Raw genomic sequence first — 16295 nt, 5'->3', positions numbered from 1 at the left:
GCATCAGGCGACCTTGAACCTTCATGCGCATGCACGAATTTTTTCCCGCCTGCCGATAGCGTCAGTAGCGCGGACACAGCGTTTGAGTGAGGCAATGCGCAGTGCTCTCGTCGGTTTTTTATTGCAATTAAAATGGCGGAGAGAGAGCAGCAGCGCTACTGCATCAAATTTTGCCAGAAACTGGGCGACAGCCAAGTGGAAACTATTCGAATAGTCAGACGGCTTTCGGTGACGATGCTATGAGCAGAACACAGATTAAGCAGTGGTACAATTGGTTTAAAGACGGCCGTGCATCCGTGAAGAGAGAGTCACGCTCCGGTCGGCCATCAACATGACGAAATGACCAGGTAATTGCCGAAGTGAACAATGTGGTGATGCGGGACCATCGTGTGGCTATCCGAGAAATTGCGGAAGAGGTGGACATCAGCAATTTTTCTGCAAATTCCCTTATAACCGAAGATTTGGCCATGGAGAGAGTTGCGGCGAAATTCGTGCCGAAGCTGCTGCCGAAGCAGCTTCGTGTTGAAGTCTCACAGGGGATGCTAGATTCCACTAACAGCGACCCAGACTTCATCAACACTATAATCACTGGTGACGAGTCTTGGGTGTACGGGTACGACCCGGAAACCAAATCCTAGTCGTCACAGAGGACGCATTCCACGTCACCAAGACCAAAGCAGGCCCGCCAAGTACGAGGCAATGTCAAAGTGATGCTGACTGCTTTCTTTGACTCCCTCTGTGTGGCACCCCACGAGTACGCACCCCACAAGGTCAAAGAATGACCAAAGAGTGCTACAGGGATGTCCTCCATCGCCTACGTGGTGTTGTGCGGCGCAAGAGTCCGGGATTGAGGTCAACAGGAAATTGGCGCATCCCTCACGACATTGCTCCTGCACATTCCTCGCATTTGATTCAGACTTTTCTGGCAAAAAACCAGACTCCTGTAGTTCAACAGGCTCCTTACTCTCTTGATATGGCCCCCTGCGACTTCTGGCTGTTTCGCAAAATCAAGAGGCCATTGAAAGGAGCGCGATTTCAGAGAAGAAATGACCTTAAGGCTGCAACGACAGCAGAGCTAAACTCCATTGCGAAAGGGGCCTTTTCGGAATACTTTCAACAATGGCAGCACTGCTGAGAGAAGTATGTGGAGTCCCAAAGAGACTACTTTGAAGGTTATTAGGTTTCTAACGCTCCAGTTATGCCAGTTTTTTTTCTTCGGCCAAAGGTCGGATACTTTTCTAACAGACCTCGTATACGGCAACGGTATCTCGGCTGCTGGCAGCGGTTTCTACGCAAAAGATTCGTGCAAAACGACGGATCATATTTGCTATACGTTTGCGTTCTTTTCTGTCTAGAAACGTTAAACGTGTACAACGTCGATGCAGCTTGCGAATACCGACAGAACGCGATAAGAAATTGCGCAGAGACATATAGGGTCAACCAGTCTTAGAACAGCCGCTGGCAGTCTTAGTTCCTTGTATGCTGGTTAGAAAAAAGTTTCGCTGACCGTTTTTCGTTTCGTAATGAAGAACCGTGCTCTCGACCACGTAGATGCAGTAAGACTACTCCATTAGGACTATTTACCTGATCCCCCATCGATTCATACATTCCCCAGACCTAAGTAAAATCCGAAGGCGCAGCACACTATAACTGGCGCAAAAAGTGTGCGGTATTTTATTATCATCAAGGAATTTGTTCATCTTTCAGAATCGAGGCAGAATTACTAAGCTAATAGTAGCGGTGGTCGCGAACAAATAACTCGCGCTTCAGCAACTTCTCTTCTGGATAAAAATAAACGAGCATTGAAACAAACACATGTGCGTAGCCGACCACATATGATTAGAAAACAACATGCAAACGCATTAATATTTTTCATACATGCTTTTTTTTAAGTTTTCGTGCACACAATGGAAAATAAATTAGGCCACTACGATACCAGTACCGTTGGTCTCGAGACAGATGGCACAGGTACATAAGGTATCAATACGTAATTCATGCTGTAACCTAAGGGAAACACAGGGGCAGGTATCGCAAGCATAATCAAAAACGGGTGTTTATGCACCATGTGCGAAAAACAGCATTCTGCTTTCTGCGGCAACAGATCGTCTAAAAACGCCAACAACGAAAGTACTTATGGGAGGAGGACCACTTAGTGCATGATCGACGTTAATTCGGCGCGAAAAATCAAGAAAGGACAGGGACGGCGTCCGTATAGTCATGTTTGTTCTTTTGCTTTCGTCCATGTCTTTTCTCGCCGGGTTAACGTTAAACGTGAACTATATTCACAATTTTCGACCAGAGTGATAACCATTGTGGCAAACACTGCAGAAGTTATTGTAGATTTCCGCTTCCAAATGCACCTATTGAAATAGCTGCTAAAAGTAGCAGAATCGCCCGAATGATTATCGACCTTTATCCACAACAACAATCATATAGAATATAAAGTACATCTATATAATCGCTTTATTACAAAACTGATACAAATCATTTTATAATTTAACTAGAACAGCGGTGTTAGTTCGATCTTATGAATAAACTTTCGTATTAAAATAGGTATGACCCTATCGCGCGTTCGGTTCTTTGACACATCGGCAGAACATCGACAAAAGGTGGGCGCAAAAAAAAAAAATATCCTGAAGAAAATTACCCGTGTGCATACATTTTGGGCCCGTTAGAGTACAACCGGCGGTCGAAATTAATTCGGAGTACAATTCCATTGCTGCGTGGATCAGTGTACAGGTGCAGTTGAAAGCCGTTCTCCTTTTCTGACGCGCCGTGCCAACTTCGAACGCTTTTAAGAAACTTCACAGGTTATAGTCTTTAAAAAATGCAGCAGAGAGCAACATTTTATGGCCCGCAACAATAGCTGAAATCAGATTTTTAATGTTCTGCCAACAGTAACCAAATTATTGCGGTCATAATCTCGTTTTGTGATTACTTTCTTTTTTGAGCCACTTCAGCGACAGATTATGTATTGCGGAGGATGAATGGGTGGCAGTCATGGATGCGGGCGGAAGCTCAGGTGAAGGTGGTGGTGTAAATTTACACTCTGAAGAACAGTTAACAGCGCAATAGTGTGGCGAACATCGATTTGATGCTTAATGGGTGACAGTATCCACAAACTTTTGCGAGTAAGAAGTGCCGTGTTTTTTTGTTTATCTTTTATCTTGCGCCAACTGCCGCATGCATAAAGGGGGCTTAACTACATAAAAATGGCCCTGGCGTGGAGCACAGCTTGCATAGAACTTTTTTCCGCGATGGACGCGTCAGCATTCATTTACAATACTTGACCCGAGATCGCAACAACCACTTCGCGGTCGTCATTGTAACATGCGTAGCGCAGGCACGGGGTCCACACGTGTCTGTTATGTATATCGATTGCACACGCACTGTCAACATCATTTGTCTATGGCTGACGGCATTTCAGTTCAGCACGCCACGCCTTGTCTGGAGGACGCACGCGATGCACGCGACAACACAGGACACGCAAGTGGGATTTCCTCTGGCAGATGAGCAATGCCAGGACGCGAAGAAGAGTCGGGTGTTTTATCAACGCAGAGAAGTAACAGTAATAGCAACCCTTTCAGCCTGTGACCATGTGTTGCAGTAAAGTGATGGCCTGATTTTAGGGCTTACTCATTCAATGCAATGCAGGAAAGAAGCGTGAAGGGTCACAGAATGTGGCAATATAATAGGAATATAGCAGCAGTTCTGGTAGTGAAACAAGATTAATGCGAAAGTATTATATGGCTCATTGGCAATGAAACCCGGCGTTGATGCCCAGCAGTAGTGGTCTGAAAACCTCAATGACATCACGGTCTCGCAAGATGTCAACAGTAGACCATACGATAGTAATGGGTGATCATGGGCAATGAAGCAAATACATTATACGAGACAGTAGTAGTTAGTGAGAGTGGTAGTTAGTTATAGTGATAGCGGTAGCTTTACAATGGTAAAGGACGTTACTAAATAATCATGAGGGTCATTAATGACAATGGCAATGATACAGGCCTTCATGGTAACAGCATTTATGTCGAACGCCTTTATGGTAAAGGCCTGTAAGTCACACGATGCTTTCGTATTCACAGCACGTAAGGACCTTAAGTGCACACCGTAACTTTTAATATACACAAGACAGTAGTCATTTCGTTGTTTAAGCTCTGCGACAGCTGCTCATAATTATGCTCTTGTCTAGGACTCCTAATTCTATAGCTGGCGGGGATTAATTGCTCTCATGACCGAAATTTGTATGTTATAAAAAAGGAGAAATATAACGCGAGAATGAACTATACTCATCGCCGGCGCAACCTTGTTGTGTTTTGGTATAGAAGTCAGCTGAGACGTTGCCTCACAAAGAAGTTCCTTGATTTATCGTGTAAGCTCAGAACATAAAGGTTGACTGCATGAGGTACAACCTTTGTCAAAAGTAACCAGGCTGCACGTTTTTCTTCTCAGTGCCAGCCCTCAAGCTCTAAATCTCTATATGGTAAGAAGAATCCCCGTTCTCACCTTCAAAGAACTTTTTTATCTTTAGGGAAGCCGTGAGGGCTCCGTTATATGAATAAGAAGCAAAACATGGAGCCTGGTTACTTTTGACAAAGACTGTAAGTTCTTGCTCCCGCAATTCAACTCCTATTGCATTCTGAAATGATAGTTCTTAACTAATCATTGTCACTTAATTTTCTAAGGGCAGCTATTTCTAGGTGCTAAGGTATAAATCCCGAGAGAAACAGACCATTTCAAAATAAGAGCTCTATTTCAGCTATTTTAAAACGAAAGAGTACTGCGCTACTACAGTGGCATGTCTTTACCTCAACCTCACCCCTTTCGCCTTGTACACTTTAGTGCGAAAGCACAACTTACTAGCAATCCTTAAAAGGCCGATAGACCTCTGAAGCCTCGACTTTTGACCATTAACCTCTGATAGGAAATGACTTGGATACGGTGTGGCTAGGGAAAGGTCATGTGTTACGGAAGTTTAAAAGAAATTGTGTTGGAAGACAGTGTAAGGCAATGTCTAGGCAAGGGCCAGGCGAATTCGAAGGACCAGTTAAGGCAATGCTTAGGCAATTAGTCAAGCTAATTCGGAACCAAGTGCTTGCGCACGTCATACTCGGTTTAAAAAACTGACATTTTTTGCGCAGTAATGTAAGGGCTACAAAGCTAGGGACGAGATCAGCTAGCTGTGACGCACTAAAGGTACAAAGGAGTTTAATCGAAAGTATGTACACCTGGCTACGTTACTCCAGCCATGACGTGCCATTGAAGCCGTACGCACGTCACATTCTTGCGCAGCACTCACACGGGCGCGGACACACACACACTAAGAATTGAAGCTAACAGCAGTACAGGGCACAGCACTCAGTTTGCGCAACATCATGGCTCAACTCGCCAACAAATACTTTATATGTTTGTTCCAGGACGGCGGTGAATAGTTTGTTCGACGACGGCGAAGCGGTGACGGTGAGGAACGAGCTCCTAAGGCAAAGGGACGCCGACGGCGCGCTACACCCGGATCAAGAGGAGTACCTGGACAACGTCAATCGGATGGTGAGAGGGCCTGCGGTTCCTCTGCCTTAGCCGGATGTTTTGCTTGCGGTTGTGCATTTCGCATTAATCATTCAACACGTAACGTACGGGAACGCAGACTCCTTCTTTTCAATGCTGCAGCTGTATACTGGTACACACTCAAAGACTCGCACTTTTGCCTCAGATAGTGCAGATGCTGCTCTTCGTGCAATCAGCAGACAACCTTTAACTGCGCTTATTGCGCTTGCTTGCTGCCGGGTCTGGTACAGCGCTTTGTCACTTTATTACTCGTAAAAGTTGCGTCATAGGTAAACTAACATATTCGTCCATGAAATTGTCCCTGAACACATTCCCAACTACCTCATGCCGGAAGAGAATATTGTCTGTTAGCTACACTTCCTTGAGATTGCCATGCTAGGTGATGTTTGCATCCTTTTCAAGTTCACCGTGGAAATCATTTGTATAATGCAGCACAGACGATTTTGGCCTAACACACTGCTTGTGTATATTAGAAACCAGTAAGATAGGACAATGTTTCTCTTTTTTATAATTTGTAGGCTGAATCAATGGTATATTAATAGTACAATTATTTTAACGCTGAAAGATAATTGATTGGGAAGCAGAAGAGAAACGACATGCCACCGGTGGGATGTGAACCCATGACCTGCGAATTTCGGTGCTCTACTAGTGAGCTACGCGGCGGCTGTCAAATCTTCTACTATCGGAAGCATTTGTGTTGCGGGTAACCTAACTTTGAGAGTGTTCACCAGCGCCACCTTCATCTATAACAGCGGACGTAGTACGTCCTGTACTACCGCGAGCGTCATATGGAACGTGATGGACCGGTGAGAGCCGAAGCTGTGCGAGGACCCTCTTATACTACGTACATGGCATCAAGACTTCTGTCGCACGACATCGCGTGCATCGTAACCATGGGCGTCTATTATAATCTCCAGCTCAAAACGCCGCTCCGATACCATGCCGCTACACATCCTCTGGCAGAATCCGTGGAGATACCATAATGTCGCTCAGTTCGTCCCGGCATGGATACATAAGCGGTCAAACAGACGCGGCCAGACGGGAGTCGATTTCGTGCTGACGAAGTATGTGCGTCACGGACACTGCCAGTGGATTTTTTTTACGTTTATACTTCCTCCAATCAGTTGGCATTGTTTTCGCCACTCTCCTTTATTACTTTTTTCCGTGACAGAGTAGCGTGACCACGGAATGAGGCCGCCTATTCTATTCTAAGAGAAAGGCTAGCCATGAATTTAATGCTACCAGAAACTTTGGAGTGTGGTCCGTTGGACACAGCACGACATTTTCAGCTTTGAAAAAAAAAAGGGGGGGGGGGGAACACTTCAAAACAAAAGAATGGAGATGAACGAAAAACTGGGCTTGCAGCTTGCGCCTCACGCTGACAGAGCGCAAAAACACAAATGATGAAGAAAAAGACGACACAAGTGCTGCAGGAGGAAGAAAAACGTTTAATGACCAAAAAGAATAGTGTTGACTGAGCTGGTGGTTGGAATTCTCAGTACAGGACCTCAGTGGCCTTTGCCAGCTCAAGTGCTGACTATGAATTGATTATAGTTTTCGTTTGATAAAAGTTTCATTTGATAGTCTGCTCTTGCGTCTTCTTTCTGCGCTCTTTATCTTTTTTGCGTTCAATATTAGCATATTAGCAAACGAGCCACCGGAGCGGCAGATGGCAACACGCGGCGCCGCGGTTGACAGACCCGTCGATAACAAGAGCGCCAGGTCGATTCCATACTTCAGTATTAAAAGGAAGGGGGGGGGGGGGTGCACTACACTGACTTGCTGCGAAAATTTTGGCCCACGACAGCAGAAGCTGCATACAGAGCAAAAATAACGCGATTTAATGCTCATCTTATAGACAGAGAAAATAATAACTAGACGTGAAACACGCTTGACGTTAAGTTGTTTAAGTTAAATGGACTAGACGCGGTCAAAAATATAGCGGATGTGGCCGATCGGGTCAGGTGGGTGGTGAAACAAAAGCTCATAGGAGATTGTATTTGGAGAAAAACTCTGCAAAGTGAAACGCCATACGAGATTATTATTGGCTTACAACTTCGCTAGGTCAGGCTGCGTGCCAAGAAGAATTAAGAAATAAAAGACTACAAAAGTAACGGCAGAATGGACAAGTCCTAAGTACGGCTACCGACTCACGGAGAAGTCTGATTAGCGCCGTCCTGGCCATGACAGTCACTGCTCTCCCAGCCTCGGTGCTTGCTGCTGTTCCCAGAAGTAGCGGCTGCCGTCGCTAAAACCATCAGGCCTGCCCAGCTAACAGACGCCGCGGAAGCCGCAGAGGCGAATGTTCTCCGGCAGGTTCTCAATGATCACTGCCAGAACTCCATCTGGTTTTGCCCCTGACGAGACCGCGTATGAAATACGATGGTCTCAGTCGAAGACATAGCCATCTTCACGGCAAAGCTGATCCGGGACGCCGATCGGGTTGTCTGGCCATCGATACTACGACATTCAGGCCTTTCTAATGAGCGTCTCTCACCGTCCGAATAGACGAAGCGCAGTCGGTCAAAGCCGCACGCGCGCGCAGAGGCGTGGGTACACGGGGAATGCTTCCTCTGTCGACTCATGGAGCAGTTGATGAGCAGCAGGAATGGTCCCGGCACGTAGCTGTGGGCACCCTCTCGCATCACAGATTTGTCGACGGGCACCGCTTGCCTGTTGCCGACCGCCTTCAGGAACAGCTTCGCTGCCGGTGGTCCCAAGGCATCAAAAACGAGGAAATGCTTCCGTGCTTCCATCTGGCCTATAAAGCTGCTAACGTTCCCTCGGCCCATCGATACCCCGCTCCTTTTTCTCCCTGCTCTTTCAGACACAGGCGCTGTCGCGAACACCGTCTTCTTCAGAAGAACTATATAGTGTTGGGCGAACTGGTTTCAAGAGCAACCTGGATCAAGGTGACAGCACCTGCAATTGCAGGGCAGTGGCACAGCGCTTAACCGCTGCATCACTGCACCAAGAGTGGTATGAGGGCTCCCAGGGACCAATGAGTGTAAAGTAGAGAATGAGAAATTGCGCATATATGGGCCTTAACGCATTAACGTCATACCCTTAAGGTGGAGCTTGTGTGTCTCCTCCAGTTTTGTTTCCTTTTCTTTTCTTTTTTTGCAGACGAAAGTTTAGCATGACGAGTTCTCTAACTTCGATGTTCGTTTTTGACAAAGTATCACGCAAAACTTATATCCTACATTTTTATTCACCTATATTCCGGTACGATAAATTTAATATTTTTCTGACTTTCTATGCGAGTCCCAAATTCTACCAATCAAAGATTTTTCTCTTTCGTAAGCCATATATATTGTTCTTCTTTGTATGTTTGAAAAGAGCTACACTATAATGTGCTGCAATCAAAAAAATTTATGAACGAATTTAATTTATGCACACAACCCTTAAATTCACCATTTTATCGAATTACGATAACAGTTACGCGAAAATCAGCCGAAAACCGCAGCGAACTCATCCGAAATATTATGGAAATTTCTGCTCGAACGGTATACAGCGAAAAAAAAGCAGCCCTGTGCGGGATTTGAACCAGCGGCGGCGCAAACCAGGAGCCGCAGCTCCCCATGCCATAGACCACACGGCCATCGCAACTGTGGCTCGCACTATGCGTTAGATATCGTAGTCTTCATCATCTTTCATTCGTTTGTTCTGCACCGCGAAGACCCAGTGAGCGCTGTGGCGCCTCAAACTTCGAAAGAACCATACAAATGCAGCGAAAGACGTGGAGCACGCTGCCCAGGAAGTAAAAAAAAAAAAAAAGAGACGCGGCTGAATGCAGTGGAATTAAAAACACCTGCAGCGACCTGCGCAGGCCACATGCCGAAGAAGAGCGGGCGGAGCCATCGGACATTAACTGCAGTCGCATCGACATGACGGTTGACGCCGCGGTACGTGGCGTCCGGCCGAGGCGAAGGTTGTTGTTGTTGTCCTCTAAATAATGGCACGTACCCACTGCGGGGGATTGGCCAAGACACAGGCGGCGACTGATAGGCGAAGGTCACAGCGTTCTGTGTAGCTTGTGCTGATGCTATCTTCTCTTCTTCGGCACGTGGCCAGCGTTGGTCATACAGGTCGCTGCACACCACAAACGGCGAAGGAAACCGAGCGCGCTATCCATGGCTAAAGTGACTCCTTAATGCTCCAGTGCGGCTACCACCCTCTATAAGTCGGCCTAGAATGCGCTACACTTTTCCTGCAATCAAGAGGGGATATTCAAAATTCCGCAAGTGCGCATTCCCGTGTAAAAATGTTGCCCAAGACAAGATGGCTGACCATATACGTTCCCAGCTGAAACAAAGCTATAGAAGGACTAGCTTTTTGTTTAATTCTTCCAAAATACGTTGCTTCAATTCTATCCACATCCTTAGCGCCTGTCTTGTAGCCCACACAGTTTTTTTTTATAGTTATGTGGGAAAGTTATGTTATAGTTATGTGGAAAAGCGCACTTGAGGAATTTTGAATATCCCCCTACCTCGACGACAAGACAGACTGTCATTTTTTTTTTTAAATCAAAACTGCACCCCCGTGGACTTCACTTGCATTCCTACCATTCATTACTAAAGAAGGCCAGACCTTGAGTCTGGTCTGGTACAGTCTTATTGTGTGTGAAAAAAAAAATCAGCAAACAATTTATTTGGCATTGTTCACACTGTAATTATGGCGTCAAATGTTGAAGTGTGTAGTTTAGAATGTTAGCAAATATATTGTTATTTTGCAGGAAGTATGCAAGAACGAGCTAAAATCAACCGAAAAGCAAATTGAAGTTCTCCAAAAAGAAGTTCAGGAGCTTTCGAACGACTGCGAAGAGCTTGCCCAACTGTACCAAGACAGAGATAGCCTTTTAGGTATGGCATACTATCGGATTTTTATTTGTTTAAATCGCTTCACACGGTTTCTATCGCGGCTATGATATTCTGTTCCCAAGAACGACACTGTGCACTTCAGGTTCTTGTTTAATTTTTACAAATAAAAATATGTAATTTGAAGCATGTACAAAAGGTGTTGGTGTCAACTTCCTAATAGGCACTCAGCTAGGAAATTTGCTAGCCCAAAACTCACTCAATTTATGCAAGAAAAAACAATCACAACAGAGATTTGCATAGCATAGCAATGACCAAAGAAAAAGAGAGAAAAACACAGCGTGATACGCGACAATTAAAAGGACACTGAATACTGACGAACCGCTGATTAGCTTTTATGAATTTTTCTTTGTGTTGCAGAAGTTAGTTTTGTGCAATCGCTAACACGAAATTTTGAATGCCTCTGACAGAGTGCGTACAAAGAGATGCGCCCAGTGACATGAATCGCACACGGTTGAAAGCTGTCATTGTCAAGATTGGGAAAAGCACAACGAAATGCAAGATCTCACCTTCCATACCCGTTCTGTGGAAACTGATGAAATCCAGGCGGTTAAAAACAATACAGAACGCGCCATAACAACGGAATTTGTTCAACACCGTTATCGAAAGTAATATTTCGACAATAAAAGATTACATCTAACGAAAGAGCGGCTCCCACAAACACCGTGCAATCAAATCGCTTTTGTTGAATGAGACAGTGTCAAAGACTGATATATCCCAGGCTTCGTAACATATTACATTATGTTATGCGAGCGAGATTATTGCAACAGATTTTCTTGCAGCCGAGCTTTTTAATGCAGTGAATTAAAAGCACCGTAAAACAGCGCGCTTACACGGGACGAAGAAAGAAGACACGCACACACACAGCGCTGACAAAACACGTATCTGCCTGTCATTGCACACCTAACCTTGGACGAAGCCAGATTTTGAGGCGGTACAATCATCAGCACAAACGTGAACTATATGAAGCATTCATCATAGACAGGAAAGGCGCGTCATGCGTTAGCACTCCATCGATGGCACTGACAAGAAAAGAGATTAAATATCTTGAATAACCTTTGACGACATGATGCGACAGGAGGTTATCTCCTCGCCTTCCTTTGGTTGTTTTTTGTTCTCCTTTCCGGTATTTATTGCGAGCAATGCAATAAACCATGCAGTTGTAAGTATCAGCGCTGTGTGTGTGCGTGTCTTCTTTCTTCGTCCCGTGTAAGCGCGCTGTTTTACGGTGTGATCATGTACCAACTGGCCCGGCAACTATCCTTAATGCAATTAAAAGCCAATACATTCAACGAACAAGGAGTTGTAAAGCGAGCACAAATTCAGCAAAAACGGGCGCAACTCGGACAAGAGAAGCGGAAATCGCTGCACAGAGCTAGAAACGTCGTTCGAAGTCTTTATTGAACATCTGTACTAGCCAGGAATCCGTGTATACTTATGAGCAATATCAAACGGCAGAAACGTTGTGCACAAAATTGCGAATTTTCTGCTTACTTCACTAAATTTGAGCATGAGTTTTGAATGATGTACGCCAAGAGATAACTAGTTAAAAAAGAGAGAAAACTGCGCTGGTCACACGTAATTTGTATGCAGTAATCGATCTGAAGAAATGTCTTCGGTCGAATCCTCTGTATCTGCCGTGAAATTATTGTAACAACGCTCGCTATTCCTTGTGTAGCTATTTCCTTTCTTTCGTTTGTACGTTGCAGTGGTGTGCTTCTTTAGTTCATGACGTCACTGTCACGTCATCGAAGTTTTGCTTGTTTTTTACGTATGTATTTGTGCGCCTTCTGTCATGGCTACCTGTCACTCGCATTTTTCTTATTGATTTGTAGTGCATATCACTTGATTTTCCTCACGTACTCACTCCTGCCTAGACTGACAAGAGGCATTTGGCAGTACCAGATAAATAAATAAATGCCTAAACTTTCTACCCTCTCAAATTGCTCACGACTGCACATCTGTTACGCTGTATTTCTATCCTCCGACATCGGCCGACTGGAACTGTCGCGCCTTTCTTTCCCTGCCTTCACCGCGCGCAGACAGCATCATCTCGAAGACGTCCGGGAGCGAGCTAGAATGTCAGCTCGCTCTGGACCTCGAGAAGCTGCACATCTGCAAACAGCAGGTGGACCTGACGCACTTCAAGTGGTCCCAGGCGCTGCTCATGGTGCGACAGGCATGCTCGCAGTTCTCCCGAGCGCTCAAGAAGTGGAAGGACCTGGACACCGTCCCGGAGAGGCACGTATATAGTATACAAGGCGCCGCTGAATACTTTCAATCTTCACTCTTTCCTCTCTCGTTCTCTCTGCAGCGACTCGAAAAGGCAGTACTACTGCGCCGCGGAGACACGGAACAATCTCAGCGCTGCCCTACAGAACCTGCAAGGCGCGCAGCGCTATCTGAAGAACATTGACTTCCCTTATTGCGGGCCCAGCGAAATAGAGACGGTTTACAAGGTGCGTTATTTTTTGCTGCTCCTCTCCGTTCTGAGGTGCAGAGAGAAAAGCAGCTCTACCACCGCACCGTGAAGATGACCGGCGCGAGCAGAATATTCTCATCAGAGCTTTCGCACGCATTCAGGGCACGTCTGCGCTACTGGCGTTGACGAGCAAAGACAGACTTGCATCGAACGATATATGCGTACCGGGAGGCCGATCGAGTCCCCGGCATAACGCGATGCGGCTCGAAAGCCACGCGATGAACCCCTTTCGAGACGTATCCTGATTGATGGTGTTTGGCGGGCATGCATACTCTAAAAGCCATGTGGTGGCTGGAAGTTATTCCCTTTTTCCTTTTCAGTGTTTTCTTTTATGCGGCGCTCATATCAGCGGTCGTATTTATATGCATACTGCGTACACCATGATGGATCTGGACGCGATACAGTCGGTAATAGTAACGTTAGAGTACATTGCACTTCGGGGTTTTTTTTTTGCGCGTATGATATCGTCATCGTATGCAGACTATTATACGGCCGAAATATTCGCCGTGTAACAGCGAAAATCTGAGCTGCATTCCCAAAGTGGCAAGGAGAGGAAATGGACTCGATAATATGCATCCAGTCTTCTCCTCTCCGTATGTTAATTGTCGCCGGTCTTAAAACGGTAATGCATTTTGTAGAAGGTACATTTTGTGCGCTGTCCAATCTTTTGATGTCAAATATGCATATCCCAACATTAGCCTTGGAGCGCTTCTGTGATGATTGCTGAAAACAGTATGCTATGGCACGGCCGCTCAATGGAGAGCGCACTACAAGTGCGCCTCCATTGAGCGGCCGTGGCTATGGTATGCCAGGTAGAGATTACTCTTCACGACAGCGACGACATGCTGGCCGTGTGGGGGAGAATTAACGCTTTCAATCTGCTAGCTTACCATCATATACAACCACTGCGCGTACATTTAATTGCGGGAGGCTAGATACGCTTGTTGCATTTAGGTCAATGAACCCTGATAAACTCGACAACCGGTACACCAAATTCAAAGCAAAACGTGAGAAATTAATGCGCCACTTCTTATTTTCACTCATCGACAACCGTAGAGCCGAGCAGGTGCTTTTATTGGCGCACGTTTGCGTATGTGTGTATTGCACTTTTTTTTTTTTTTGCCGTGTTATCTCTATGCAGAATTATGGGGCCCGAGGGTTACATGTTCCTTTCTTACCATTCTCATTTTGCAGGCAGTGACGTTCATTTTCACCGACATGAAGACACAAGAACGACGCGAACACGCCTTCAACTGCTACAACAGTGCGTACAGAAGAGCTGGAGCCTTGAAGCAGTGGCTAGAAATGGTAGGAGTCATTACAGCATGCTACGAAATAGAGGAGGCGATGAGTGCGTACGGCGCTGTGAGCGAAGGTGGTGCGCAGAATGCTTTCTATGTTTGAGCACTCACAGGGCCTTAGGCATGTCTTTTAACAAACGATCCAAGCCGCACAATTCGGTTGAGCCGAAAGCCCACAAAAAATCGCACCGGCAGTAAGTGTACGCACAGGCATAAGCCGCGTTTACATGAATGCGACAGAAGTCGACTCCAGCGCATTTTTTTGAGGGAAAGTGAAAAATCGTCGAGGAAGAAAGCAGAGAAAGAGTCACCCCTTCTCTTCTCAAAAGCCGCCGCGGTGGCTCAGCGGCTATGGTGCTCGGCTGCTCACCCAAAAGACGCGGGTTCGATCCCGGCCGCGGCGGCTAGAATTTCTTTGGAGGAGAAATTCTAGAGGCCCGTGTACTGTGCGATGTCAGTGCACGTTAAAGAACCCCAGGTGGTCGAAATTTCCGGAGCCCTCCACTACGGCGTCTCTCATAGCCTTAGTCGCTTTGGGACGTTAAACCCCATAAACTAAACTAAACTTCTCTTCTCAAAACCTTCTCTTTCCACCAAAAAGCGGACTGGAGTCGACTTCTGTCGCATTCATGCAAACGCGGCTCTATGTGCTGTCTCTCTGGGCGCAACCGCAACACAAAACCAAGTGAACAAGGGAGAGGGGAGTCTCAGGCAGGATGCTTGGCCAAAACTTGTCTTCGTCTGGTCCAGATGAACTCACCAAACCGCTCGACGAGAAAATCGTGCATCGCCTTTATGAAAATTACACGCTCCTCGAATAACAGCGATAAGTGACGCACTAGCAGTACGAAAGCGTACGCATACCTCCCAAAGTATCACATGCGTTTTGCTATAGACTTACCGCCGACAAAGGACAGCCGCCATGCACAGCCGTTCATCCTCGTGCACAGAAGCACTTTAAAGCGAAAGTTTGCGGTCCCTATGACGAGCGCAGCTCTCGCCTTTCAAGGCATTCGTTTTTGACGGCAGCATTTGGTAAAACTGTGCTGTTTTATCGGCAGTGTCTCGCCTTTCCTACTGCCTTTTTAGGTTCCCATATTCTTTCCAAGGACGGGTGCCACGGCTTGGAAATTTGGAGGCGCTCTTCAAACTCCGCGCTTACCGGATGCGCCGATTTTTCGACTGCGAGACCGAATTTATGGCGCTTCTTCGTTCGTTCTAGCCAAGTTTCGCCGCTACGCTTGTTCGTTGAATCTGAGACGGAGTCCCATTGCCTATAATGCATACTTTAACGGTAGCACTGCCCTCGTTCATAATAAGTGAGCGTTCGTTATAACTGCGGTCGTTATAAGTGGGCTCAACTGTACAGGGTATTTCGTTGATTAAAACATTCTTTAAATGTTTGTTTCACGCGCGGGAACTTATTGCGCCACAGCCTTCAATAACAGAGATAGAGCTCAGTGTCACTTTATTCTCGTGGCAGGTGATCAACAACATTATATACCACGACCTCGCCATCCTCGAAGAGCGGTGTCGAGAGAAGTCCGCGCTACTGCGAAAGGAAAGGATAAGGCTTATCAAAGATTCAATCAAAAACGCCACTGGAAAGGAGATCAAGCTCGACGGTGGTAAGTGAACAATGGGGTGGCAAAACAGATAGCAAGTGCTTTTTATTTTCGTGCACCAGTGAGGAGATCGTCTCATATCGTTACTTTTACTTTTACTTTTACAGAGCGGTAAACGCGAGCTATCCACCAACAAAGCTTTCAGTATCCATTATGGATGCCTCTGATGCAATAACATCTGTTAATGTACACAGGTTCTTTATTTTAAGTGTGCATAAATAAGTAAAAAAAACTGAAAAATAACAAAAAATACAGAGAGAAGAGCGGACATACAAGAGAGACAATATAAAAAAAATACAGGGAAGGTTTGACATCAGGATCGTACATGCACCATAATAGGAAGAGTGCGCAGAATTACATTGCCTTTCGCAAAGAAAACACCCTTACGCAAACAGTCACAAGATTTCTAGCTAGCCACAGTTGCGAAAATAATCATTTAACA

The 16295-nt window shown here is 45.9% G+C and overlaps 1 protein-coding gene across 3 annotated transcripts in view; it reads left to right on the top strand.

Moving 5' to 3' along the window:
* The window catches only part of synr (BH3-only protein sayonara), a 42732-nt gene that overhangs the window by 17740 nt on the left and 8697 nt on the right, over positions 1-16295 (top strand). For all 3 annotated transcript variants that reach the window (XM_089549173.1, XM_089549172.1, XM_089549174.1), the window contains exons 5-10: positions 5421-5550; positions 10304-10430; positions 12488-12686; positions 12760-12904; positions 14122-14235; positions 15712-15856. In XM_089549173.1, coding sequence (XP_089405299.1) covers positions 5421-5550; positions 10304-10430; positions 12488-12686; positions 12760-12904; positions 14122-14235; positions 15712-15856 — 860 coding nt within the window. The remainder of the gene's footprint in view (positions 1-5420; positions 5551-10303; positions 10431-12487; positions 12687-12759; positions 12905-14121; positions 14236-15711; positions 15857-16295) is intronic.

Source organism: Amblyomma mixtum, chromosome 6, assembly GCF_055824585.1.
Source record: "Amblyomma mixtum isolate Tamu chromosome 6, ASM5582458v1, whole genome shotgun sequence".
Taxonomy (NCBI): Eukaryota; Metazoa; Arthropoda; class Arachnida; order Ixodida; family Ixodidae; genus Amblyomma; species Amblyomma mixtum.
Note: the sequence above shows the minus strand (reverse complement) of the source record. Positions and strands in the feature narration are given on the sequence as shown.